We start from the raw sequence: 27,695 nt of genomic DNA on the forward strand, positions 1-27,695 counted from the left end.
GGCCTTGATGATGATCAGGGCCTAAGCACCCCAATCACCAATTGAGGGAGTTTGTGCTAGAAACAATCTTGTTACACTTGGCACATTTCTTGAAGACAATGGGAGTCTCCTGGGCCATTGCGGAAAAAATAATCACGGCAAAATCAAACGGGTCAATGATGAGGGAAAATAGTTGCCTCAGAAAAAACTCCCAGTCAGTGCTCAGGCCTAAGTGAGCTGTGAAAATAAAGGAAACTTACATGTACCACACAACTCTCAGAAAAAAATTAACCCGGATAGGCAAAGGAAAATAAAAAAGAAAAATGAAGGAATATATGGTACTCGTACACAAGGAAGGCACTCAAACCTCGAAAACAAAGACACGCTGAAGAGGGTCCACAAAATCATGAACTCTCTGCTCTGTGGAAAAACGATGGCTGCTGGTCTCATGTGCTCATGCTGGGTAGGAAGGCACTCATGCATGTACGGTGGGATTCTGTCAAAGGCTTCTTAAAGTTATAGAAACCTGGGTAGCATCTACACCAGGGCTTCGTTGGATGACGCCACCCATATGTGAGAAATGATATCCTGCTTATCATCTGAGAAACAGTGTTTATTATTATTATTTGTTGCATTTGTATCCCACATTTTCCCACCTTTTTGCAGGCTCAATGCGGCTTACATATTACTGTTAGCGGCGTTCGCCGATTCCAGTCTGAACAAATACATGGTATGAATGAATACAAGGTGATATTGTGGTAGATAAGGTACATGTATGGTAGGTACAATTGGGGAGAACTTAGGGAGGGGGGGAGGGAGGAGGAGTCAGGTAATGTCCATTACGTTCTTCGGTTACATTGAGGGGCATAATCGAACGGCGGTCCCGAACCGTATTATCGAAAAAGATGGCTGGCCATCTTTCGTTTTGATAATACGGTTCGGACTGGTCAAATGTCAGAGATGGCCGGGTTTGAGATGGCCGCCATCGGTTTTCGCCGATAATGGAAACCGAGGCCGGCCATCTCAAACCCGGCCAAATCCAAGGCATTTGGTCGTGGGAGGGGCCAGCATTTGTAGTGCAATGGTCCCCCTGACATGCCAGGACACCAACCAGGCACCTTAGGGGGCACTGCAGTGGACTAAAATTGCTCCCAGGTGCATAGCTCCCTAACCTTGGGTGCTGAGCCCCCCAAAACCCACTCCCCACAACTGTACACCACTACCATAGCCCTTAGGGGTGAAGGGGGGCACCTACATGTGGGTACAGTGGGTTTTGGAGGGCTCAACTCGTACCACCACAAGTGTAACAGGTAGGGAGGGATGGACCTGGGTCCACCTGCCTGAAGTGCACTGCACCCACTAAAAACTGCTCCAGGGACCTGCATACTGCTGTCATGGAGCTGGGTAGGACATTTCAGGCTGGCATAGAGGCTGGCAAAAAAATTATTTTCAATTTTTTTGGGGGGTGGGAGGGGGCTGGTGACCACTGGGGGAGTAAGGGTAGGTCATCCCCGATTCCCTCCGGTGACCATCTGCTCAGTTGGGGCACTTTTTGAGACTTGGTCCTAAAAATAAATGGACCAAATGAAGCCGGCCAAATGCTCCTTAGAACCGGCCTTCTTTTTTCCATTATCGGCTGAAGCTGGCCATTTCGTAACCACGCCCCCGTCCCGCCTTCCATACCCTGCCAAAACGCCCCCTTGAACTTTGGCTGGCCCTGTGACGGAAAGCAGTTGAAGCCGGCGAAAATCGGCTTTCGATTATACCAATTTCGCCGGCTTCAGGAGATGGCCGGCCATCTCCCGATTTGTGTCAGAAGATGGCCAGCCTTCTCGTTCGAAAATAAGCTGGATTGTTTCGCAGGTGTCCATGTATTTTTATTTTGGGTCGCTGGGGTATGCTCTTTTGAACAGGTCTGTTTTTAGTGCTTTCCGGAAATTAAGGTGGTTTGGCATAGTTTTTACTATTTTTGGCAGTGTGTTCCATAGTTGTGCGCTTAAGTAGGAAAAGCTGGATGCATAGGTGGATTTGTATTTGAGTCCTTTGTTGCTTGGGTAGTGGAGGTTTAGGTATGATCGTGCAGATTTTGTGGTGTTTCTGGTTGGCAGGTCAATAAGGTCTGTCATGTATCCAGGTGCCTCACCGTAAATAATTTTATGAACAGTCATGCAGATTTTGAAGGTGATACATTCTTTGATTGGTAGGCAATGCAATTTTTCTGGGAGTGGTTTGGCGCTGTCAAAACGCATTTTTCCAAATATAAGCCTGGCTGCTGTGTTTTGGGCGGTCTGAAGTTTTTTTTATGATTTGATATTTGCATCCCACATAGATTCCATTACAGTAGTCGGCGGCTAAATGGCAGATGACGTTTAATGTGAGCAAGTGCAAGGTGATGCATGTGGGAAAAAAGAACCCGAATTATAGCTATGTCATGCAGGGTTCCACGTTAGGAGTTACGGACCAAGAAAGGGATCTGGGTGTCGTCGTCGATAATACACTGAAACCTTCTACTCAATGTGCTGCTGCGGCTAGGAAAGCGAATAGAATGTTGGGTATCATTAGGAAAGGTATGGAAAACAGGTATGAGGATGTTATAATGCCGTTGTATCGCTCCATGGTGCGGCCGCACCTTGAGTACTGTGTTCAATTCTGGTCGCCGCATCTCAAGAAAGATATAGTAGAATTGGAAAAGGTGCAGCGAAGGGTGACTAAAATGATAGCGAGGATGGGACGACTTCCCTATGAAGAAAGACTAAGGAGGCTAGGGCTTTTCAGCTTGGAGAAGAGATGGCTGAGGGGAGACATGATAGAGGTATATAAAATATTGAGTGGAGTGGAACAGGTGGATGTGAAGTGTCTGTTCATGCTTTCCAAAAATACTAGGACTAGGGGGCATGCGATGAAACTACAGTGTAGTAAATTTAAAACAAATCGGAGAAAATTTTTCTTCACCCAACGCATAATTAAACTCTGGAATTTGTTGCCGGAGAATGTGGTGAAGGTGGTTAGCTTAGCAGAGTTTAAAAAGGGGCTAGACGGTTTCCTAAAGGACAAGTCCATAAACCACTACTAAATGGACTTGGGAAAAATCCACAATTCCAGGAATGAAATTTATAGAATGTTTGTACGTTTGGGAAGCTCGCCAGGTGCCCTTGGCCTGGATTGGCCGCTGTCGTGGACAGGATGCTGGGCTCGATGGACCTCTGGTCTTTTCCCAGTGTGGCATTACTTATGTGCTTATATTGATTGTATCAGGTTATGAAATATTTCCCTCGGGAAGAATGGTTTCACGCGTTTGAGTTTCCACATTGAGAAAAACATTTTCTTTATGGTGGATTTCGCTTGGGTCTCTAGTGAGAGGTTATGGTCGACTGTTACTCCGAGAATTTTCAGGCTGTCTGAGATAGGGAGGGTGTATCCTGGGGTGTTAATGTTTGTGGGTTTGTATGTGTTGTGTTGTGTTGTATTGGGATGAGATGATGAGGCAGTGTGTTTTTTCTGTATTGAGTTTTAGTTGGAATGCATTAGCCTATGAGTTCATAATGTTTAAGCTGAGCTTGATGTCGTCGGTAATTTCTGCCAAATCATGTTTGTAGGGGATATATAATGTAATGTCATCAGCGTAGATAAATGGGTTAAGGCCTTGGGTGGATAAGGCCTTGGCTAGTGGTGCCATCATGAGGTTGAAAAGGATCGGTGATAGTGGTGATCCTTGCGGTACAGCGAATGCTACATACCTGTAGAAGGTATTCTCCGAGGACAGCAGGCTGATTGTTCTCACTGATGGGTGACGTCCACGGCAGCCCCTCCAATCGGAAACTTCACTAGCAAAGGCCTTTGCTAGTCCTCGCGCGCCCATGCGCACCGCGCATGCGCGGCCGTCTTCCCGCCCGAACCGGCTCGTGTTCGTCAGTCCCGTATGTAGCAAAATAAAGACAAGGGAAGACACAACTCCAAAGGGGAGGCGGGCGGGTTTGTGAGAACAATCAGCCTGCTGTCCTCGGAGAATACCTTCTACAGGTATGTAGCATTCGCTTTCTCCGAGGACAAGCAGGCTGTTTGTTCTCACTGATGGGGTATCCCTAGCCCCCAGGCTCACTCAAAACAACAACCAAGGTCAATTGGGCCTTGCAACGGCGAGGACATAACTGAGATTGACCTAACAATTTATCCAACTAACTGAGAGTGCAGCCTGGAACAGAATAAACATGGGCCTAGTGGGGTGGAGTTGGATTCTAAACCCCGAACAGATTCTGAAGCACTGACTGCCCGAACCGACTGTCGCGTCGGGTATCCTGCTGCAGGCAGTAATGAGATGTGAATGTGTGGACAGATGACCACGTCGCAGCTTTGCAAATCTCTTCAATAGTGGCTGACTTCAAGTGGGCTACCGACGCTGCCATGGCTCTAACATTATGAGCCGTGACATGACCCTCAAGAGCCAGCCCAGCCTGGGCGTAAGTGAAGGAAATGCAATCTGCTAGCCAATTGGATATGGTGCGTTTCCCCACAGCCACTCCCCTCCTGTTGGGATCAAAAGAAACAAACAATTGGGCGGACTGTCTGTTGGGCTGTGTCCGCTCCAGATAGAAGGCCAATGCTCTCTTGCAGTCCAATGTGTGCAGCTGACGTTCAGCAGGGCAGGAATGAGGACGGGGAAAGAATGTTGGCAAGACAATTGACTGCTTCAGATGGAACTCCAACACAACCTTCGGCAAGAACTTAGGGTGAGTGCGGAGGACTACTCTGTTATGATGAAATCTGGTGTAAGGAGCCTGGGCTACCAGGGCCTGAAGCTCACTGACCCTCTCTGCCCTTGAGGTGAGTCCGTCACGACCCCCATTTTTGGCTGGTTTACAGCCCTGGTCACCGGAGCTAGCTGCTCTCGTGATCTCTAGGCAGCGGCCATTTTTAGACAATTCTAAAACTTTTTAGACAACATTCCTAGGCTCCATAGTTTATCCTGGAGCTACATGGGACCAAAAAGGCAATATGTCATGCTGAGAGATTTTGCTACAGAACATGGGACCCAGAAGATAGATATCCTGGAAACCTGCAATAGGGTAGACACCACTGATGATGTGGACAACATTAGGAATGACCTAGTGAAGCTTGACGAATGGTTCAGAATTTGGCTGCCAGGATTTAATGCTTTAAAAAAAATGCAGGACCATGCATTTGGGCTGCAAAAACCTGCGGGAATGGTACAGTTTAGGGGGTGAAGAACTTTTGTGTACAAAAGAGGAGCAGGACTTGGTTGTGATCGTATGTGATGATTTTAAGGTGGCCAAATAAGTAGAAAGGTGATGGTGAAAGCTAGGATGCTTCGGTGCATGGGGAGAGTTATGGCCAGAAGGAAAAAGGAGGTGATGATGCCCTAGTATAAGATTCTGGTGAGATCTCATTTAGAATATTGTGTACAATTCTGGAGACCACACCATCAAAAAGATACAAACAGGATGGAGTCGATCCAGGTGACAGCTACTAAAATGATCAGTGGTCCGCATCATAAAGTGCATAGGGATAGACTTAAAGATCTCAATATGCATACTTTGAAAGAAAGGCAAGAGACAGGAGATATGATAGATGTTTAAATAATTTCATAGCATAAGTGCACAGGAAGCAAGTCTCTTTCAACTGAAAGAAAACTCTGTAATGAGGGGGCATAAGATAAAAAGGGGACAAACTCAGAAGTAACCTGAGGAAATACTTCTTCACAGGAGGGATGGTGAATTCGTGGATCGGCCTCTTGGTGGAGGTGGTAGAGAGAAAAACTATATCTGAATTCAAGAAAGCTTGGGATGAGTACATAGGATGAGAGAGAGAGAGAGGGAGAGGGAGGAAGGATGGTAGATGGAATGGATGGCCACATTAGATAGACCACACGTTCTTTATCTGCTTTTATTTTTCTCTGTTTCTATGCCAGTAAAGTGAAAGCTACATACCTGTAGAAGGTATTCACCAAGGACAGCAGGCTGATTGTTCTCACTGATGGGTGACGTCCGCGGCAGCCCCTCCAATCGGAGATCTTCCCTAGCAAAGACGTTTGCTAGGCCTCGCGCACGCACACAGCGCATGCGCGACCGTCTTCCCGCCTGAACTCGCTCATGTTGGTCAGTCCAGTAAATAGCAAAAACAAAGACAAGGGAAGACACAACTCCAAAGGGGAGGCGGGCGGGTTTGTGAGAACAATCAGCCTGCTGTCCTCGGAGAATACCTTCTACAGGTATGTAGCTTTCGCTTTCTCCGAGGACACGCAGGCTGCTTGTTCTCACTGATGGGGTATCCCTAGCCCCCAGGCTCACTCAAAACAACAAACATGGTCAATTGGGCCTCGCAACGGCGAGGACATAACTGAGGTTGACCTAAACTTATTCAACTAACTGAGAGTGCAGCCTGGAACAGAATAAAAATGGGCCTAGGAGGGTGAAGTTGGATTCTAAACCCCAAACAGATTCTGCAGCACCGACTGCCCGAACTGACTGTCGCTTCGGGTATCCTGCTGAAGGCAGTAATGAGATGTGAATGTGTGGACTGAAGACCACGTCGCAGCCTTGCAAATCTCTTCGATAGTGGCTGACTTCAAGCGGGCCACTTACGCTGCCATGGCTCTAACACTATGAGCCGTGACATGACCCTCAAGAGTCAGCCGAGACTGGGCATAAGCGAAGGACATGCAATCTGCTAGCCAATTAGAAATGGTGCGTTTCCCGACAGCCACTCCCCTCCTGTTGGGATCAAAAGAAACAAACAATTGGGTGGACTGTCTGGTGGGGCTGTGTCTGCTCCAGATAGAAGGCCAATGCTCTCTTGCAGTCCAACGTGTGCAGTTGACGTTCAGCAGGGTGGGTATGCGGACGGGGGAAGAATGTTGGCAAGACAACTGACTGGTTCAGATGGAACTCCGACACCACCTTTGGCAAGAACTTATGGTGAGTGCGGAGGACTACTCTATTATGATGAAATTTGGTATAAGGAGCATGAGCTACTAGGGCTTGACGCTCACTGACTCTACGAGCTGAAGTGACTGCCACCAAGAAAATGACCTTCCAGGTCAAGTACTTCAGATGGCAGGAATCCAGTGGCTCGAAAGGGGGTTTCATCAGCTGGGTGAGAACGACATTGAGATCCCATGACACTGTAGGAGGTTTGACGGGGGGCTTTGACAAAAGCAAACCTCTCATGAATCGAACAACTAAAGGCTGTCCCGAGATCAGCTTACCTTCCACACGGTAATGGTATGCACTAATCGCACTAAGATGAACTCTTACAGAGTTGGTCTTAAGACCAGACTTGGACAAGTGCAGAAGGTATTCAAGCAGGGTCTGTGTAGGACAAAAGCGAGGATCTAGGGCCTTGCTGTCACACCAGACGGCAAACCTCCGCCATAGAAAGAAGTAACTCTTTTTAGTGGAACCTTTCCTGGAAGCAAGCAAGACTCTGGAGACACCCTCTGAGAGACCCAATGAGGCAAAATCTACGCTCTCAACATCCAGGCCGTGAGAGCCAGGGACCGAAGGTTGGGATGCAGAAGCGCCCCCTCGTTCTGAGTAATGAGGGTCGGAAAACACTCCAATCTCCACGGTTCTTCGGAAGACAATTCCAGAAGAAGAGGGAACCATATCTGACGCGGCCAAAAGGGAGCAATCAGGATCATGGTGCCTCGATCTTGCTTGAGTTTCAGCATAGTCTTCCCCACCAAAGGTATGGGAGGATAGGCATACAGGAGGCCCTCCTCCCAATGCAGGAGGAAGGCATCCAACGCTAGTCTGCCGTGGGCCTGAAGTATGGAACAGAATTGAGGGACCTTGTGATTGACTTGAGTGGCGAAGAGATCCACCAAGGGGGTGCCCCACACTTGAAAGATCTTGTGTACCACTCGGGAATTGAGTGACCACTCGTGAGGTTGCATGATCCTGCTCAATCTGTCGGCCAGACTGTTGTTTACACCTGCCAGATACGCGGCTTGAAGAAACATGCCGTTCCGGCGAGCCCAAAGTCACATTCTGACGGCCTCCTGACACAGGAGGCGAGATCCGGTGCCCCCCTGCTTGTTGATGTAGTACATGGCAACCTGATTGTCCGTCTGAATTTGAATAATTTGATGGGACAGCCGATCTCTGAAGGCCTTTAGAGCGTTCCAGACCGCTCGTAACTCCAGGAGGTTGATCTGTAGACCTTGTTCCTGGAGGGACCAACTCCCTTGGGTGTGAAGCCCATCGACATGAGCTCTCCATCCCAGGAGAGATGCATCCGTCGTCAGCACCTTTTGTGGCTGAGGAATTTGGAAAGGACGTCCCAGAGTTAAATTGGACACAATTGTCCACCAATGGAGGGACTGAAGAAAACTCGTGGACAGCAGGATTACGTCCTCTAGGTCCCCAGCAGCTTGGTACCACTGAGACGCTAGGGTCCATTGAGCTGATCTCATGTGGAGGCGGGCCATGGGAGTCATATGCACTGTGGAGGCCGTGTGGCCGAGCAATCTCAACATCTGCCGAGCTGTGATCTGCTGGGACGCTCGTACCCAGGAAACAAGGGACAGAAGATTGTCGGCCCTCGCTTCCGGAAGGTAGACATGAGCTGTCTGAGAATCCAGCAGAGCCCCTATGAATTCGAGTTTCTGAACAGGAAGAAGGTGGGACTTTGGATAATTTATCACAAACCCTAGTAGCTCCAGGAGTCGAATAGTTATCTGCATGGACTGTAGAGCTCCTGCTTCGGAGGTGTTCTTCACCAGCCAATCGTCGAGGTAAGGGAACACGTGCACTCCCAGTCTGCGTAGAGATGCTGCTACCACAGCCAGGCACTTTGTGAACTCCCTGGGCGCGGATGCGAGACCAAAGGGTAGCACACAATACTGAAAGTGCTGTGTTCCCAGACGAAATCGGAGATACTGTCTGTGGGCTGGCAGTATCGGGATATGAGTGTAAGCATCCTTTAAGTCCAGAGAGCATAGCCAATCGTTTTCCTGAATCATGGGAAGAAGGGTGCCCAGGGAAAGCATCCTGAATTTTTCTCGTACCAGATATTTGTTCAGGGCCCTTAGGTCTAGGATGGGACGCATCCCCCCTGTTTTCTTTTCCACAAGGAAGTACCTGGAATAGAATCCCAGCCCTTCTTGCCCGGGTGGCACGGGCTCGACCGCATTGGCGCTGAGAAGGGTGGAGAGTTCCTCTGCAAGTACCTGCTTGTGCTGGAAGCTGAAGGATTGAGCTCCCGGTGGGCAATTTGGAGGCTTTGAAAGCAAATTTATTTATTTTATTTTTGCTACATTTTTTTCCCCCCGCGCTTTCCCACTCATGGCTTACATGGGGCAATGGAGGGTTAAGTGACTTGCCCAGAGTCTCAAGTGGGAATCGAACTCAGTTCCTCAGTTCCCCAGGACCAAAGTCCACCACCCTAACCACTAGGCCACTCCTCCACTCCCAACTGAGGGAGTATCCTAGCCGGACTATTTGGAGAACCCACTGATTGGAGGTTATGAGAGGCCACCTTTGGTGAAAATATTTTAACCTCCCTCCGACCGGCAGATCGTCCGGCACAGACACTTTGACTTCGGCTATGCTCTGCTGGAGCCAGTCAAAAGCCCATCCCTTGCTTTTGCTGGGGAGCCGCAGGGACTTGCTGAGTCGCACGCTGTTGACGAGAATGAGCGCGCTGGGGCTTGGCCTGGGCAGCAGGCTGGCGAGAGGGAGGATTGTACCTATGCCTATTAGAAGGATAGGTAACAGTCCTTCTTCTGCCATAAAAACGTCTACCAGTTGAGGTAGATGCTGAAGGCGCCCAGCGAGAGAATTTGTCGAAAGCGGTGTCCCGCTGGTGGAGCTGGTCTACCACCTGTTCGACCGTTTCACCAAAAATATTATCCCCCCAGCAAGGAGAATTCGCAATCCGCTGCTGAATCCTATTTTCCAGGTTGGAGGCACGCAGCCATGAGAGTCTGCGCATCACCACACCTTGAGCAGCGGCCCTGGACGCGACATCAAAAGTATCGTAAACACCCCTGGCTAGGAATTTACGACACGCCTTCAGCTGCCTGACCACCTGCTGAAAAGGCTTGGCTTGCTCAGAAGGGAGCTTATCCACCAAGTCCGCCAACTGCCGCACATTGTTCCGCATATGAATGCTCGTATAGAGCTGGTAAGACTGGATTTTGGCTAACAGCATTGAGGAATGGTAGGCCTTCCTCCCAAAAAAATCCAAGGTTTTAGAGTCTCTGCACGGGGGCGCCGAAGCATACCCTCTAGAACTCTTGACCTTCTTAAGGGCCAGATCCACAACCCCAGAGTCGTGAGGCAACTGAGTCCGCATCAACTCAGGGTCCCCATGGATCCGATACTGGGACTCGATCTTCTTGGGGATGTGGGGATTAGTTAGTGGCTTCGCCCAGTTCTCCAGCAATGTCTTCTTGAAGACATGATGCATAGGTACTGTGGACGATTCCTTAGGTGGCAGATAGTCCAAAAGCTCAAACATTTCCGCCCTTGGCTCATCCTCCGTAACCACAGGGAAGGGAATAGCCGTAAACATTTCCCGGACAAAGGCCGCGAAAGATAGACTCTCAGGAGGAGAAAGCTGTCTTTCAGGGGAGGAAGTGGGATCAGAAGGAAGACTGTCAGACTCCTCATCTGAGAAATATCTGACGTCTTCCTCTGCTTCCCACGAGGCCTCACCATCAGTGTCGGACACTAGTTCATGAACCTCTGTCCGAAGCTGTGCCCGCCTCGACTCCGTAGACACATGGCCACGGTGGGAACGTCGAGACGTAGACTCCCGCATCGGCGGCAATGAAGCTCCCTCCATCGACGTCGTCGGAGAGTCTGCTTGGGAGGCAGCCGACGCAGGCACCGCAAGCAGTACCGGCACCGGAGACCTCACAACGGGCAAGGAGCCAGCCGTCGCCTCACTCGACGGCACTGGAGGCGCAAGCACCCCCGGTACCAGAGAAGGGCACAACAGCTCCTCCAGGATCCCTGAAAGGATGACCCTGAGGCTCTCGCTTAGAGCAGCTGTCGAGGAAGGCTGGGAGTCCGGTGCTGGCGACGAACTGAGAATCTGCTCGGGGTGCGGAGGCGGTACCGGGCTGTCCAGGGTAGAGCGCATCGACACCTCCTGAATAGAGGGTGAGCGGTCCTCCCGGCGTCGATGCCTAGTGGGTGCCGACTCCCTCGGCGACCCAGAGCTCTCGGTACCACGACAAGAAGGCGACCGGTGCCTATGCTTCTTTGCCTTCACACGAAGCATGTCACCGGAACCTCCCGGTACCGACGAGGACATCGAATCCAAGCGCCTCTTCCTCAGGGCCGGGTCCGAAGAAGGTCGATCCCAGGGGGGGGGGGCTGTACCGCAGGAGCCCTCGAGGCAGGGGGAGACCTACTCGAGGGCTCACTGCCACCAGCAGGGAAATGGACAGCCCTCACCTGCACTCCGGACGAAGAAGCACCCTCCGACGACATCAGTACCGATGATCTCAGTACTGTAGATGCTGGAGCACTGGTTGATGACCTCGGTACCGCCGACGCAACGGCCGATGACCTCGATACTGAGACCGTCGAAGCACCGGGCGAGGCCCCGAACAGAACGTTCCACTGGGCCAATCTCGCCGCCTGAGTTCTCTTTTTTAACAAACAACAGAGAGTACAGGCCTGAGGACGGTGCCCAGCCCCCAGACACTGAAGGCACGAAGCGTGCCTATCAGTGAGCGAGATAGCCCGGTTGCACTGCGTGCACTTCTTGAAGCCGCTGCGAGGCTTCGATGACATGGGCGGAAAAATCACGCTGGCGAAATCAAAATTTGCGATGATGGCAAAGGCACCAAAAATAAAAAGGGAGAAAAACCCATACAGGCGGCCAACAGGGCCGCTATAGAAAGCGAAGTAGTACAAAAAAAAAGAAGACTTCCGAAACGGAAGGACACAAGAAAAGCGCGAGGGTCTCCTCAGGGCATAGAACGACGGTAAACACAGCCGTCCCGAGCGCGGAAAACAGAAGACTGACGAACACGAGCGAGTTCGGGCGGGAAGACGGTCGCGAATGCGCGGTGTGCGTGCGCGCGGCCTAGCAAACGTCTTTGCTAGGGAAGATCTCCGATTGGAGGGGCCGCCGCGGACGTCACCCATCAGTGAGAACAAGCAGCCTGCTTGTCCTTGGAGAAAGGAGTATAAAGCAGGAGAGTTTTTTTTTTTAAGTAAAATTCTTTTTGCAGACAAATTATTGGACTCACAAAAAATCTTTACGTCCTCTAGAAGCCTGTTAATTGCTTCATGAAACTGGCAAAGTATCTAATATTCAACCAGTTTCTGATGTTTTGGCATTGCTTTTATATGAAAAGATTTTGGCCATTCAAGAAGGCTTAGCTGAAAAATGTAGATTGGGATTTGATTTCAGAGGCTCAAACAAAAATGATTTCTTTAATGGAACTTAATAAGGTTGGGTTAGAAGAAACTGGTTCCCTTTAAAGGTCAATTTTGTTGTTTACTTCAGCTTTAGATCCTTGTCCAGCAGGGCTTCTTTGGCTAGTGAAAGATTCTGCATTAAAAGTATTGAAAGAAAAGTGGCACAGGTGAAACAAGTAAAAACAAAAATGGGAAAAAAAGTGTGCACTGTAAAACAAATAAAAAGACCAAACACAAATATAGAATATGGTATAACCTGAAAACAATTTATCCAAATAAATGCAAACAGATTAAAACAAACAAACGTGATCACACCAAATATGTAAAACCCAATATGGCCATGTTTCAGCTTAATGTCTGCATCTGGGTAAAAAACAGACAAAACAAAATTCTATGCATTAAAAGATGTATACAGTATTATACATTTCTATATCAATATATAAATAGATTAAATATCTCCTATCTTTAAATGGTCTTGCTTAGATGTCATATACTAAGAGGGGCTAATCATGTCACAGCGGTTTGTGCTGCCAAACTCACCTATAGAAAAATCCACAAAACCACTGCAGTGTTTCATTAGAGAAAAGTAAACACTAAGCAGAACCACACTCAGAAAACTAAGGATGTTATTAGCCCCCTCTTAGTATATGACTCCAGCTTGGATGTATCACTGGTTAGGGTCATTGAATGAAGTGGAATGGAATAATCAACCATGACAGATGGTCCTTAAGCTCTTTTGTGCAGTACAAGCAGATGCATTCCTAGAAGTGCCAATGGGGACGATTCTATTGGGATGCTAATTTAAAAAAAAAATGTTTTGAAGGAAACTCACCTTATACTAAAGATAAACTGAATCTACCTTGCTTCTTTGGAGGAAGGTTGTCAAGCACAATTCCTTTGCCTTTTCCAAAATGTAAATGGACCATGAAGGTAAGGTAAGAAGTTATGCAGTACTGTGGTATAAGTCTGCTCAAATTGTCTCCCAAAATAGTCAAGAGCCCATTTAACATGCCATGCTATTATAGAGGCATGTTTACTAGTTTTCTTTGCTCATTATAGGACAGATTTGACTACTACTACTACCTGAAATGGTAACTGAGGTTGAACAAATCAGTTGCCTGTACTGCTTTCTTTCCAACTGGAATAAATGAGTGTAGGGTCTCCCACATCCTTTTATGTGCCTCCTGGTACTGAGGGTGGATAGATATTGCCACCAACTCTTAGGAGCATGGAGAAACTTTGAATAGGCCAAACAACTCTTCCCAATTCTCCTTCAAAATCTGAATTAAAGGGAATAATCTTATCTACATCATTTATAAAACTGGAAAAGGAAATATCTTCTGAAGTCGACCTATTCTATTCAAGAGAGAGGAGTCCAGTGGGAAATCAATGTCTTTTTCAGATACTAACTCTCATATCTAAAAGAGAACTCCTGTGTTTTAAGAGTGACTCAGAGAAAACTTGGAAGAGGGCTCCTGAAGCTGCACCTTTTAGTTTTGTTTATTGGTATTTGATATACTGGTTTTGCTAATGCACCAATCAAAGCACTTTTCAATATAAACAAAATTAAAGAAAAAAAAAGAACTACAATCACAATAGGAGAGCTAACAACCACAAAGAACAGAAGGAGAAATTTTATTACAAGGAAGATATGTATTAATTATCACAGATTTAGAGGCATTGGCTTGTGTCTATCACAGAAGATTTGACATTTTAACCATGTAACAAAAGCGTCAAAGCTGTTCTGGAAAGACTTTCCTCTAAGGGATCTTTGTGCTTTGACTCTGAGCACATGGTGTCCACTGAAGCTCAATGATGGACATGGAATACAAGGCACTTCAGAGAAGGTAAAAGTAGGAGGGTGACACAGTACTTCCATATGTGCATAGTGTTAATACCATACCCTCAGTCCCTTTGAGAGATATATGGTATATAGTCTGCTATATGCCTCCTAAAAAATGTTGAACTTTTAAAACTATGGTATGGTTCAGCAGGTGGACATTCCACCATTGAAATCTGAGGTGGGGTGGGGATTGAAGATAGGAAGTTGAACCTCAGGAGATTGACTAGAGAGCAGAAGTTTCCTCCATGTGCCGTCATTTAGGGAATTTGACAGCACATTCAAGGATGCCCCTCTTCTCAGACATGTATCAATGGACACCTGTCTTAATGAATCTTTTCCTTAGGTAAACTCTGACACACTATCTCCTGTCTCCTTGCTCAAAAGCATAGTTTCCACAATGCAGTGTGAGAGACCCGATTCATTAGGCGTGTCATCAGATCTTAGCACTGAAGAACTTGACACTTTTTTCAATAAGCCTCCATTGATTGATACAGTTCTCTTGTCCAAAATCTTCATAGGCTTTTCTTTAGCTTGTCCAGGTGGATCAATAGTCACATCCTGTGAACCATGATAAGTTATGCCTCTGTATTAAAGCACATCAGCAGGGACCTACATCATGAGATTCTCTAGGATATTTATAGCAAACATTATAAAAGTCAATCCTGAATTGTTTTTTTGTTTGCAATCCCAGAAACCTGAAGCCACCTGTCTTCTTTTCAAACACTGTGAAATCAATAGAAAATAAAGGAAAAGGCAACTTCACAGAACAAATGATAGTATGGCTGGAGGTCATGTTAGAGCCTCAGAGAATGACAGGCCTACTGACCAGATAACAACAACAACAACAACAACAACAACAAAAGAGAAACGTACTTAGTACTAGATCAGATATTTAGAGGGTACAGAAAAATGCACCAAGGAACACAGACCAGTAAGTTCAGCCTTACTGAGAAATTGCAAATTATTGGCAGTGAGACCCAATATGTGTTTCAGGTAACAGGGCACAGAGGACAGTACATGAATGTGGGAATATTTGAGAATATTTCCAGATACTTGGAGGGAACCTATAGTTCTAAAAAGGCATCACTGGCCTTCAATATTTGTCCTTGGTCTATGCTTGGGAAAATAACTGTGCTTGCTGTTCAGTCTCTCTTACCTTTTATTATTAACATTTAGCTATATCATTAGCTATCAGGTTTCAAATTTGCTTTCCATGTTCAAAAAATAATCAATTATGGAAAAATAATGGTATAAGAAAGAAAAAGACCATTATAAATAAACTGATTATATTCCTCAGCAATTTAGTTTTTTTGTTTCTACTAAATAATTTAGGATAATTTAAAACCTAGCACTGGTTATTAGACTTTTACCTGCAACAACAACTATGGAAAGCTTAAAGGCTCCTTTGAACCATTAATTCAAGAAGATCACGAGTAAACAATTAAAGTAATGGAGTGGTGAGTGTTCATAAAATAATCATAATTTATGTTTCACCTCTCTCTTTACCCTATTAGATCAGTAAAATCCTTCAATCTTTGATGCTAGATGGAAGCTGTGTTTTCATGTTTTGAAGTGTGTCATCTAGATTATTTAATAGTAAAATACAGGCATAAAAACAGGCAATAATAAGGCTAATGCTTCATTGAAATGTTGAGCTAAGAACAATGCTGCTACAGTGCACACAACGGTATATACATATTACCTGGCTGCAGGCAGTGGTGCTGGAGCTGGCTCGCAAGAGCCATTTGTTTGTTTTTTTTAAGAATTTTAGAAGCAGTTAAAAGTAGCTACTTCAACAACTGGCTCCCAAATTTTTGTTCAGGTGACTCGGGTCCCCTCCTGGTGGACATCATCTTCTCTCCCCACTGTGGCTCCCCCACCCTCCCATGCAGCATCCCTCTGCACGCTGTCTCTCTCCCTTTGTCCTCCCCCACATCTTCTTGCCTCTTTAAGTTCTGCTGCTGCCACAATTAATTTTTTTTAAGCAGTGCTGGCACACGTCATCAATAGCAAGCTGCTTCAGCCAATCCCAGGGGCCTTCCTTCAAACCTCAGGGGCAGGACAAGCTAAAGGAAGGCTTCTGGGATTGGCTGAAGTAGCTTGCTCTTGTTGTGGTGTGATAACACTGCTTAAAAAAAATGAATTGCAGTGGCAGCAGAACATAGAAGAGGCAAGGTGTGGGGGGGGGGGGGCAAAGAGGGAGAGAGTAGACAGGAGCTGCTTTGGGGAGGGGCAATAAGGGAGACAGATACTGCATCGTGGGGGGGGGGGGGCAACAAGGGAGACAGACATCCATTCAGGTACTGCAGGGGGGAGGAAGAGGTGGGAGGGAGGGACAAATGTGCTGCATCAAGAGAGGCAGGGAGGGAGAGAGGTGCTGCATGGGGGGAAAAAGGAGGAAAGAGGTGCTGCACTGGGGGAGTGGGCAATGACACGTGGGAGACAGGTACTGCATGGGGGGCAAGGAGGAAGAGAGGAGGTGTATCAGGAGGGGTAGAGGTGCTGCATCAGGGGTGGGGGCAAGGAGGGACAGAGGTGCTGCATCAGGAAGGGCAGGGAGGGAGAGAGGAACTGTATTGAGGGTGGGAGCAAGGAGGAAGAGAGGTGCTGGACAAGGAGGTTAGGTAGGGAAGAATGAGATTCAATAAGGGGAATGGGGGAGAGAGAGGGCAGGAGAGGGAAAGAGATGCTGGACTTGTGGGGGGGGGGGGGGGGGGGTGGTGATTGAAAGGACAAGAAAGGAGAGAGGTGCCAGGACCTGAAGGGAAAGAAGGGAGAAAGAGATCCTTACCCTGCAAAGGGGAGACATAACAGGAGCAAGGGAAGAGACAGGAACACTTGCTGGACCCCTGGGTGGGGGGTAGGGGGAGGGAAGAGAGAGGGAGAGATGCTGGCATATTGCAGGGGGCATAGGAACACAAAAGAGTTAAGTTGGACAGGGCAAGAATAGGGACACAGAGATGGGAGATGCTCAACATGTCAGGAAGACAGGGGTGATGCTGGATCAGATAGACAGGGATGCAGAGATAAGATGGACTGTGGATATGAAGACAAAGGAAGTGACAAATGGACAAGAAGACTCTGGCAAAATAGTTAAGAGAAGAAAGAGGAAAGCAGAAACCAGAGACTGGGACCATACAATAAGAAAAAATAAAATGACCAGACAACAAAGATAGAAAAAAGAATTTTATTTACTATTTATTTATTAGAATATGTCAGTTTTTGGAATATGCATCTGCCACAACTGGTTTTAGACATGGCTGCCTGAGGCCCATGAGAAAAACCTCACTCACTGGCCTTCGATCTCCAGCATAGTAGTGGTAAATCTCCAGCTTTGAGAAGGGCCTCCCTTGGCATTTCTGAACTCCTTTACCTTTGCTGGCAGGATATCGAGCCCCACCAGCCAAATAAATGGAGTGCCACTGCTCTCCACTGCTTGTTTCTGAATCTGAGCAGCATGCCAGGACAAGTATATGTGAGAATTCCTGGTATGCTGCTCAGACCCAGAAACAAGCAGCAGGGAGTGCTGGTAGTCTATTTACTTGGCTGGTGGTCGACATCTCTACCAGCAAAGGTATGTCTAGTGTCCCCACACAGGGGGGTGGGGAGAGAGAGGAATGTGCTGCCCCCCAAGTCCACCGTAGAACCCCCCCCCCCCTGTTTTTGCAGGGCTGGCTATGCCTGGAGAGAGAGCTCGTTGTAAAACATTTCCCAGCACACTACTGATTGCGGGTTATTGGGAATTCAGGGGGGAAAAAAGAGAGATTGCTTACTTCACCAGTCCATCATACAACACAAATACATATTAGCATTTTACTTTAGCTTACTTAAAATCACATCAGTTATATACTTTTCACATGTAGAACTAAGAAAAAAAGAAAAAATACTTATAACTTGAAACAAGTGGAGAAAATACGTACAACAGAGATCATGGAATGCTTTTCAACCCCTCTGCTTGTGTGTGAACTTCTCCCATAGATATCTACTGGGCCATATTTTTGAGAGTTTATTTATGTATAACCCCTAAGTTTGATCTCACCTAGTGTTAAACTCAATCTGGTCAATATTCAACCAGTGGCAGTCAGCGCTTTTTAAAAACACTAACAGCCGCAGGCAGAATTAGTCCCAGATATTCAATGTGGGCCATGTTCGGGCATGGGCACTGGTATTGAATATCTGGAGCTAATTAAAGTTGAGCTGGCTGTAGGATCTTATGTGGGTCCAAGCTGAATATCAGCTGGGACTCACAAAGGGATCAGGTCGGTGCCCTCTGTTTCTCCAATTCCCCCTCCCTCTCATTCCCGGCGTTAAGAAGGTCCGATTGAGTCCCCATATCCAGTGGTGTGCTGGTAAATTTTTACAACAGGCTCTCTCCACGGTCCACCTCGGCGCCCCCCCATCCACCGCTGCGCCCCCCCCCCCACCTCTGCGCCCCCCCCCCAAAAAATAAATTGCAGAGCTGGCCATAGCCAGGGGAGGGGGCAATGCATTACTCTCTCCAGGAAAAATATTAAATGATCCCAGGTTCCAATCTAATTCATGTTTAATATGGGATAAAATGCCATAAATAAGTAAATAAATATAAACTTTTAACGTTCAGCACCTGATTCTCAAAGTGGACATATTCCAAACACTATAATGAAAATAAAATTATTTTTTTCTACCTTTGTTGTCTGGTGACTTTGTTTCTCTGATCATGCTGGTCCAGTATCTGATTCTGCTGCTCTCTATCTGTTCCCTTGACTCCGTTTCCAGGCCTTCCTTTCCATTTATTTCCTCCTTTCTTCTTCATTTCTGGTCCTCCGCAGACTTGACTGTCCAGTGGATCTAGCGTCTTCCTATTTTCTCCATCCATGTGCAGTTTCTCTTCTCAATTCCTTTTCCCTCATCTAATCTCCTTCCTCTATCTTCCCTCCATGTCCAGCATTTCTTCTCTCTCCCTTCCCTCCATCCATGTCCAGAATTTCTCTTGCTCTCCCTCCATCCATGTCCTGAAACTCTCCTCTCTCCCCTGCCCCCCTCTCCCCATCCATGCCCAGCAAGTCTCTCCCCTGCCCCCCTCTCCCCATCCATGCCCAGCAGGTCTCTCCCCTGCCCCCTCTCCCCATCCATGCCCAGCAAGTCTCTCCCCTGCCCCCCCTCCCCATCCATGCCCAGCAGGTCTCTCCCCTGCCCCCTCTCCCCATCCATGCCCAGCAAGTCTCTCCCCTGCCCCCCCCTCCCCATCCATGCCCAGCAGGTCTCTCCCCTGCCCCCTCTCCCCATCCATGCCCAGCAAGTCTCTCCCCTGCCCCCCTCCCCATCCATGCCCAGCAAATCTCTTCCTTGCCCCCCTCTCCCCATCCATGCCCAGCAAGTCTCTCCCCTGCCCCCCTCTCCCCATCCATGCCCAGCAAATCTCTCCCCTGCACCCCTCTCCCCATCCATACCCAGTGATTCTCCTCCCTCCCCTGCCCTTCCCTCCCGCTCCCAATGAACAATATCCTTCGCCCCCACCCTCCCCTCCCGCTCCCATCTGTCTTTTTAATTACCTCCGTCGAAGAGCCCGCGCTATTTAAAGCCCTGCTGCGTGCAGGCCGTCTCTCCAGGCTTCCCCTGCTTGCTTCTGTGATGTTCGTGCCCTTAGTCCCGCCTTCGCAGAAAAAGGAAATGACGTCAGAAGGCGGGACTAAGGGCGCGAACGTCACCAAAGCAAGCAGGGGAAGCCTGGAGAGACGGCCTGCACGCAGCAGGGCTTTAAATAGTGGTTTCGGCGGAGGTAATTTAAAAAGTCAGATGGGAGCGGCAGCGGGAGGGTGGGGGCGAAGGACATCGTTTACCATGTTTCGGAGCGGCAGGGGAGGTAAGCATGGCCTGTGATGGCGCCCTCCTGCCATGCTTACCTCCCCTAATGGAGCCGGCTCGCCCCCAACAACAACCGGCTCGCAAGAGCTGTCAAACTTTAACAAGCGGCTCTTGCGAGCCGGACAGAGCCGGCTCCAGCACACCACTGCCCATATCCATAGACCCTTCCGGGCCAACCTTGTACACACCTGGTGGTTCAGTGGGATCCTAATGGCAGGAATGATACCTACTCACTTCTGCTCATTGTGACTGCTGTTACAAAATGACTGCCACAACCTCTAATAAGTAAATCTTCGCCTTAAAGAGCCACAGTCATTTAAACTATTTTTTTTAAGGAGGCAAGAGAGAATTAGCAGGAAAGGGGAACGAACCTGGCACCACCAAGTTTACCCCCTGAAAAAGCCCAAGAGCTAAACGTTATCTCCAGTTCAACTGAATCCAATAAAATTAAACCAGGAACAACTTTGTTACCAGAAGAGTCCAGACGTTGCATAAAGAACCATTTACCACTTACTGGACAGAGAAATACTAATTTGGAGAAATTGCACAGTGCCCCCTATATGGCAGAGCTCAATTTGGTACTCCTTATCTCCATCTGCTTGTAGATAGGCACAACCTGCAAGTTCTGGACTAATCTGCTGTGGATGCTAAGAAAGATGTCATTTTAGAATATTCAAACTGGCCTCAGACCACAAAGGGTTTAGGGTTCATGATGAGGTATGTCATACACGACATTTATGGTTGTGACTATGAGATCCAGCATCCTCAAAATGAATCACACTGGTGGCTCTCAATTATTTCTGTTGTAGAAAAAAATATGGTGCCTTGGGCAAGTTTATTAGAAAGTGAGGCTCTTGCCAGAATCATGTCCAGCAAAGTCCAAGTGAACTCCAAATGAGAAGATTGATAGAGATGCAATCTGCCTAAATTTACCTTAAACCTGTTTAACTAGAAAGCGAAGATACTTATCTGTAGCACGTATTCTCCGAGGACAGCAGGCTGATCATCCTCACAAGTGGGTCGACGATCCGCGTCGGCCCAGGAACTGGCATTTTTCATAGCAAAGTAAACAAATCTTTGCTAGAGCCTTCTGGCATATGTGCTGCATTGCACTACGCATGCATGAAGTGTCTTCCCGTCCGTCGCACGACCGCGCTCCTCAGTTCAATCCAAAAGCATAAACAAAAGAAAAGAAACAACTCCAAGGGGAGGTGGATGGGATTGTGAGAATGATCAGCCTGCTGTCCTCGAAGAATACCCGCTACAGGTAAGTATCTTCGCTTTCTCCAAGGACAAGCATATTTACAAGTGGAGAATCCCTAGCATCCAGACTCATCCAAAACAACAAACAGTGGTCAATTGGGCCTTGCAACGGCGAGGACGTAACATAGATTAACCTGAAAACTATAAACAAACTAGCTGAGAGTGCAGCCTGGAACAGAACAAAATGGGCCTAGGAGGGTGGAGTTGGATTCTAAACCCCAAACTGATTCTGCAACACTGACTGCCCAAACCGACTATCACGTCACATATCCTGCTCAAGGCAGTAGTGAGATGTGAATATGTGGACTGAAGACCACATTACAACTTTGCAAATCTCTTCAATGGAGGCTGACTTTAAGTAAGCCACCGACGCAGCCATGGCTCTGACATTATGAGCCATGACATGACCCTCTAAAGTCAGCTCAGCTTGGGCATAAGCGAAGGAAATGCAAACTGCTAGCCAATTGGAAATGGTGTTTACCGATGGTGACTCCCCTCCTGTTGGGATCAAAGGAGACAAACTGGGCGGACTTGTCTGAAGGGCTTCATCCGCTCCATGTAAAAGTCCAACGGTCTCTTGCAGTCCAAGGTGTGCAAGCTGCTTTCGCCAGGGTGGGCATGAGGATGGGGAAAAAATGTGGAACTCCAACACCACCTTTAGCAGGAACTTAGGGTGCACGTGGAGGACTTCTCTGTTGTGATGAAACTTAGTATAAAGGTGCATCTACTACTAAGGCCCGAAGCTCACTGACCCTATGAGCAAGGCCCGGATCCACTCGCCGAGAGCTGCCACTGGTAAAGGCTGTGGCGCCGGTGGAACAGCAGGTTGCACAACTGTCTGGGGCTCGGAAGCAGGAACTTGACTGCTGAAAGACAAATGCGTCGGCACCTTCTGAATGGAGGGAGAGTGGTCCTCCCGGTGTTGGCGCTTCTCGGGTGCCGAATCTCTCAGCGCCCCGGAGTTCCCAGCACCATGAGTTGATGGAGAACGGTGGCGGTGCTTCTTAGCCGTCGCTCGATGCACCTCACCGAGGCTCCTAGGTGCCGAGGATGATGTTGAATCCCCACGTCGCCTCGGGGTCAAATTTGATGATGGATGGTCCCGGGGGGGCCTGCATAGCAGGAGGCCTCAAGGCAGGTGGAGACCCACTCGATGCCTCGCTGCTCCCAGTGTATCTCGGTCTCTCAGCAGCTATCCCTACCTCCACTCCCGATGTCAATGCTTCACTCGATGCTGATGTTGATGCCGCCGACCTCAATACCGATGTCAAAGGATCAGACCGAGCCCCAAAAAGTTTCTCACATTGGACTTCTCGAGCAAGTTGAGTCCTTCTCTTCAAACGAAGACAAAGGGCACAACGAGCTGGGCTATGATTTGGCCCAAGGCACTGAATACAACACAAATGGGTATCATTACCTGAGATGGTCCGGTTGCATTGAGTACAGCGTTTGAAGCCACTGGGAGTCTTCGATGACATGGAAGGGAAGAGTGCCCTAGCCAAATCAAAAAATGTGATTGTGCTGGGAGAAAAGCACAAAAAGGAGAAAAACCCGGCTGAGCAGACCTAAGGACAGACGCGACTAAAATGAAAGGAAACTTGAACGTGGGTCGAATCAACTAGGAAAGTAAACGGATTTAAAAAAAAAACAAAACTAAAAAATAAAAGAACAAAGACAAAAAATACTGTACAAAAACAAGGAAATCGGCTCTGAAGGCTTTTTCCCAAGGCGAAAAAAGGATCCACAGAACCATCTGCCGCTCCTCATGCGGAAAAAGAATAACTGAGCGAGGTCATGCGACAGGCAGGAAGGCACTCCTTGCATGCGCAGTGCGACGCACCACGTGCACCAGAAGGCTCTATCAAACATTTGTTTACTTTGCTATGGAAAATGCCGGTTCCCAGGCTGATGCGGATCATCAACCCACTTGTGAGTATGATGCAGTCTGCTTGTCCTCAGAGAACACCCAGATATGCAATCTGCCTAAATTTACCTCAAACCCTTTTAACTGGAACACCTAGTTAGCTATTAGCACAGATTTTTCTACCCTGTCCTGTGCAGTAACTCTTGATCCATCAAGGAAACATACATGCACTCCTAACCCTTCATTAACATACTGCAATGACTTAAGTACTTGACGTGCAATGCAGGTCATATGATTCATTTGTGTGGCTCAGATCAGCTGCTTCTCAATAGAAAACTTTGTACTGAATTTGTACAAAGCTATCTATGTGATATGACACAGCAAATATATATTAAAAATTAACATTACTTACCTATTTTTAAGATGTGCTTCCAAGTCACATCGTTGCATTATTTCATGACATACTGTGGAAAAAGGGCACAAAACAAATAGTTTATCTAAGAGTTTATGAACAAGAATACTAGATTTTTTGCAGAGTTTAAATTGAAGTCTTTTTCTATCCAAAGGACAGAAATCTTTCTCTTGTAAGAAATTCTTCAGGCACTTGTAGCAAAATGTGTGTCCACATGGGGTGTCCAATGGCTGCAACAAGGGCTGAAGGCAAATATGGCAGACCAGATCATCATCCACTTCATTCTGATAATTGTACAAGTGATTTTCCCTAGTCCAGTGTTGCTGGCCACACTCAAAGCACAGAGGATTTAATGAAGAATCCTGTTCTACTGAAACTATATCTTCATTTGTGCTACCCATAGTAAAGCATATGGTTCAGTGTTAGTTGATCTTCATCAATCAGACTTGCATTAATGATGTATTCATTTGTTTCACTTCTGAAAGATATGATGATTCTCTTTTAAGCAAGTGCTCTGAAGAGGGAAAAAAAGCGTTATTCATAGTAAAAAATGAAATTGAACATTATGATTAAAGCACATGAGGAGTTTAATGCAGGTTTTAAACATGACTTAAGTGGTTCATGCCGGTTAAAAAAAACTAACGTAGCAAATACCATAAATGTCCACTAAATCCACCATTAAACACCTAGGAGCCCTTTCACAAAGGTGCAGGAGGGTAACACACGGGTAGCGCGCAACCCAATCAGCACTACTGAGTTTGGTATGTGCCGAATCTCACGGTAGAAAATAATTTTCTACTGTGGGGGGCGTTCCTGGCGGTAAGCCCACGTTAGCACGCACTGCATGATTACCGCATGAGCCCTTACTGCTAGGTCAATGGGTGGCAGTAAGGGCTCAGGCTGTAAATAGACGCGCACTAGTTTTAATATTAGTGCAGGCCCATTTCCCAGCCTATTAAAAAAAGACTTTGTCCCAGCCGCAGTACAAAATGACCCAGCGCGTGCCTAAAAGACACATCCACACTACTGTAGGCCATATTTTACTGCGGCTTTGTAAAAGGACCCCCTAAAGAGCATTTCAAAAATTTAGGTGCCTGCAATTACATGCCAATTGTGCGCATCAATGTCTACAATACTAGCACTTGTGCAGATATGTATGAATTCATCTGCATTAAGTACTGGCAGTCTGCCTAAGTACTATTTCTAAATATCTGCTTAACTTAGATTGAATGTATTTGCAAGGGGGGTTATACTCTGTTGTAAGTTACGTGCACCCCTACTGCATTGAGGTGCTCTCATTTATACAAGCTCTATTGGTGGTGAACTGCAGTGTTAGGTGCACTGATACTGAGTTAAGCTAGTACCCCATAACAAAACCTGGGCTCCCAGGTTCCACTATAGAATTGGTTCTACCATGTGGCCTCAGGCACCAGGAAAGGGGGCTAAGGGGTGTGGAGGGGGGAGGTGGCACAGATATTAATGTGTGTTAATGTCAATGTAGGCTGTTAACATGAAAATCTAACTACACCTCCAAGAAAAGTAATTAGCTGCTTCTGCAGTAACAGTCACTGAGTTAACATTACAGCTGCTTTCTCCACATGCCAAGGAATACGTCCAAAGCTAGGAAACATTAATGTGGAGGTTTTTGTCATTAAAAACAGCATAAAATTTTGCCATTAACACACATCAAGGGCAAAACCTTGCTGCAGTTATTAAGTAGTTAATTTATAACAGCAGCAATTTTAGAATTTTTCATAAATTTGAAAATGTGCATTCATTCATATAAAATATTCAAATTACTGTGGCTTATCAACTTACATAGAAACACATAAAATGAAGGCAGATAAAGGTCATATGGCCTATCCAGTCTGCCCATCCATAACATCTACTATTCCTTCCTCTCCCTTAGAGGTCCTATGTAATTGACCCAAGCTTCCTTGATTTCATCTGTCTTTTTCACTACCTCCACCAAGAGGCTGTTCCCCATATTCACCACCGTTCCGTGAAAATGTCCTTAGGGTACTCCTGAGTCTGTCCCCTCATCTTATGCTCCCTCATTACAACTGAAACTTGCCTTCTGTGCATTTATGCCATGAATGTATTTAAATGTCTCTATCATATCTCTCCTCACCCACCTTTCTTCTGAAGTATACATATTGAGATGTTTAAGTCTGTCCCCCCTACTCCTTATGACAAAGACCACTGACCATTTTAGTAGCCATCCTGTGGATTGACTCCATCCTGTTTATATCTTCTTAAAGGTGCGGTCTCCAGAATTATAGACAGTACTCTAAATAAGGTCTCAGCGGTGACTTATACAAAGGCATTATCATCTCCTTTTTCCTTCTGGCCATTCCTCTCTCTATGCACTCAAATATCCTTCTGGCTTTTACTGCTTCCTTTTCTACCAGTTTGGTCACCTTAAGATCTTCAAATACAATCACCCCCAAGTCCTGCTCCTCTTTTGTTCCTAAACTGTACCACTTCCTCAGTTTTTGTAGCCCAAATGCATGATCAATGCATTTTATTAGAGAAGCATTTCTAAACATAATTAAAAATTCCAGTAAACACCAGTTTTCAAATAGAAATTGGCAGAATAAAATATATTCAGAACTGTTAAATACTCCCTTTGACAGGTTAATCTTAAAAGTGTCAGAGGAACAGCAGCTCTCAATATGAACTACATGTACCCCAAAGAGTAGGCGAGACCTCAGTAGGGGGGTATGTGGCAGACCTTCCTCACCCCCCTTCTGCTGCCCTCCCCTTCACACCTCTTACTATCAGATTTTTTTAATTTTTTTCTAAGACCCTATCAGGCTCATTTTCAAAAGAGATAGACGTCCAAAAAGTGACATAAATCAGCATTTGGACGTTTATCTCACAGAAACGTCCAATCAGTATTATCGAAACCTCTTTTTGAAAATTAATAAATTATAAAATTTAAAAAAAACAGGTTATTGTTAATGTGTAGCATGCAAATCAGCTTAATATGTAAAAGACGGGATAAATGTTGTGATCTACATTAAACACCAGTTAGTTATACTTTTTGAAGTGTAGTTAATGAACTCAAATGGCATCAGTTGGTTAACATGCCTGCCAATGCCCTCAGGTTCTATCCCACTTTTCTGTAGTAAAGCCTGTAGGGGCTTGAAGTCCTAAGTTACAATTTCACCATCCCAGTCACAGAAATCCTCCATGTAACTTCTTTAGCTTCTTTATAATAAGAAAAACCCTGTTGACTTCACCTTTCTGCCCCTACCCCAAGTGTCAAACGTGAAGCCCCACCTCGTCCCCTCACCCCAGACTTCTAGTTCCCTATCCTTCTCCCTACTGAGACTTTCTACCGACCTCATAGGGCCCTAAAAAAATGGCAGGAACAATTCCCAGTGGCTCTTTTCTCCAATGGTACCATCATCCCAAATGGTTCCAGTTAACTTAAAGCTCCTCTTTGCACTTGGTAGGGGGAGGAGGTAGGGATATATTTTTGGTTGAGAACAGGCTTGTAATTCTGAGCGACAAGCCCCTTTGACCTTTATTTAGGAAGACTGGAAATGCATATCCCTGTGAGCAGCAATACAGCTGTTACTGCCACTGGCAATGTCCACATGTTCCAATCATGAGAAACACCCCTACTGAAGCATTTGCTAAATTGTAGTACTCAATTACCATCAATTTAGTGAATACTGTTGTAGCTAGCTCACATTAACAATGATGTTAATGAGTGGTTTTAACATGGTTTAGTAAACACGTCTCTTAAATCTGTAAGGGATTTTTTTTTGTTAATGTAAATGCAACAGTTATTACATTTGAATGCCTTCAAACTAGGCTCACATACTTAAAAACTACACAATTTTTGTTTAGTACTATGCTGCATAACAGAAATCAAATGGTAGGCTTTGACCATATACTTGGAATAAAAATTACAATTGGGCATAAGAGCAAATACTGAAGCAGTCTGTTATAACATCTATCAAAAAAGCTTATGGAGGGTAGTATAACGACAGCATGTAACCTAGGCGACAGAAGACAATGGAACAGCCACTACAAGGCACTCCTTAACATCCCCTCCGCCTCCTCTCTAATGGAAACCAC

At 46.6% G+C, this 27,695-nt stretch overlaps 1 protein-coding gene across 1 annotated transcript in view; it reads right to left on the bottom strand.

Moving 5' to 3' along the window:
- LNX2 (ligand of numb-protein X 2) overlaps positions 1-27,695 on the bottom strand; it is a 146,954-nt gene that overhangs the window by 56,087 nt on the left and 63,172 nt on the right. Inside the window, exon 4 of the mRNA XM_030200335.1 lies at positions 23,604-24,117. Within this exon, the coding sequence (XP_030056195.1) occupies positions 23,604-24,004 (401 nt within the window). The 5' untranslated portion in view covers positions 24,005-24,117. The remainder of the gene's footprint in view (positions 1-23,603; positions 24,118-27,695) is intronic.

This window comes from Microcaecilia unicolor, chromosome 4 (genome assembly GCF_901765095.1).
Source record: "Microcaecilia unicolor chromosome 4, aMicUni1.1, whole genome shotgun sequence".
NCBI classification, from domain to species: Eukaryota; Metazoa; Chordata; class Amphibia; order Gymnophiona; family Siphonopidae; genus Microcaecilia; species Microcaecilia unicolor.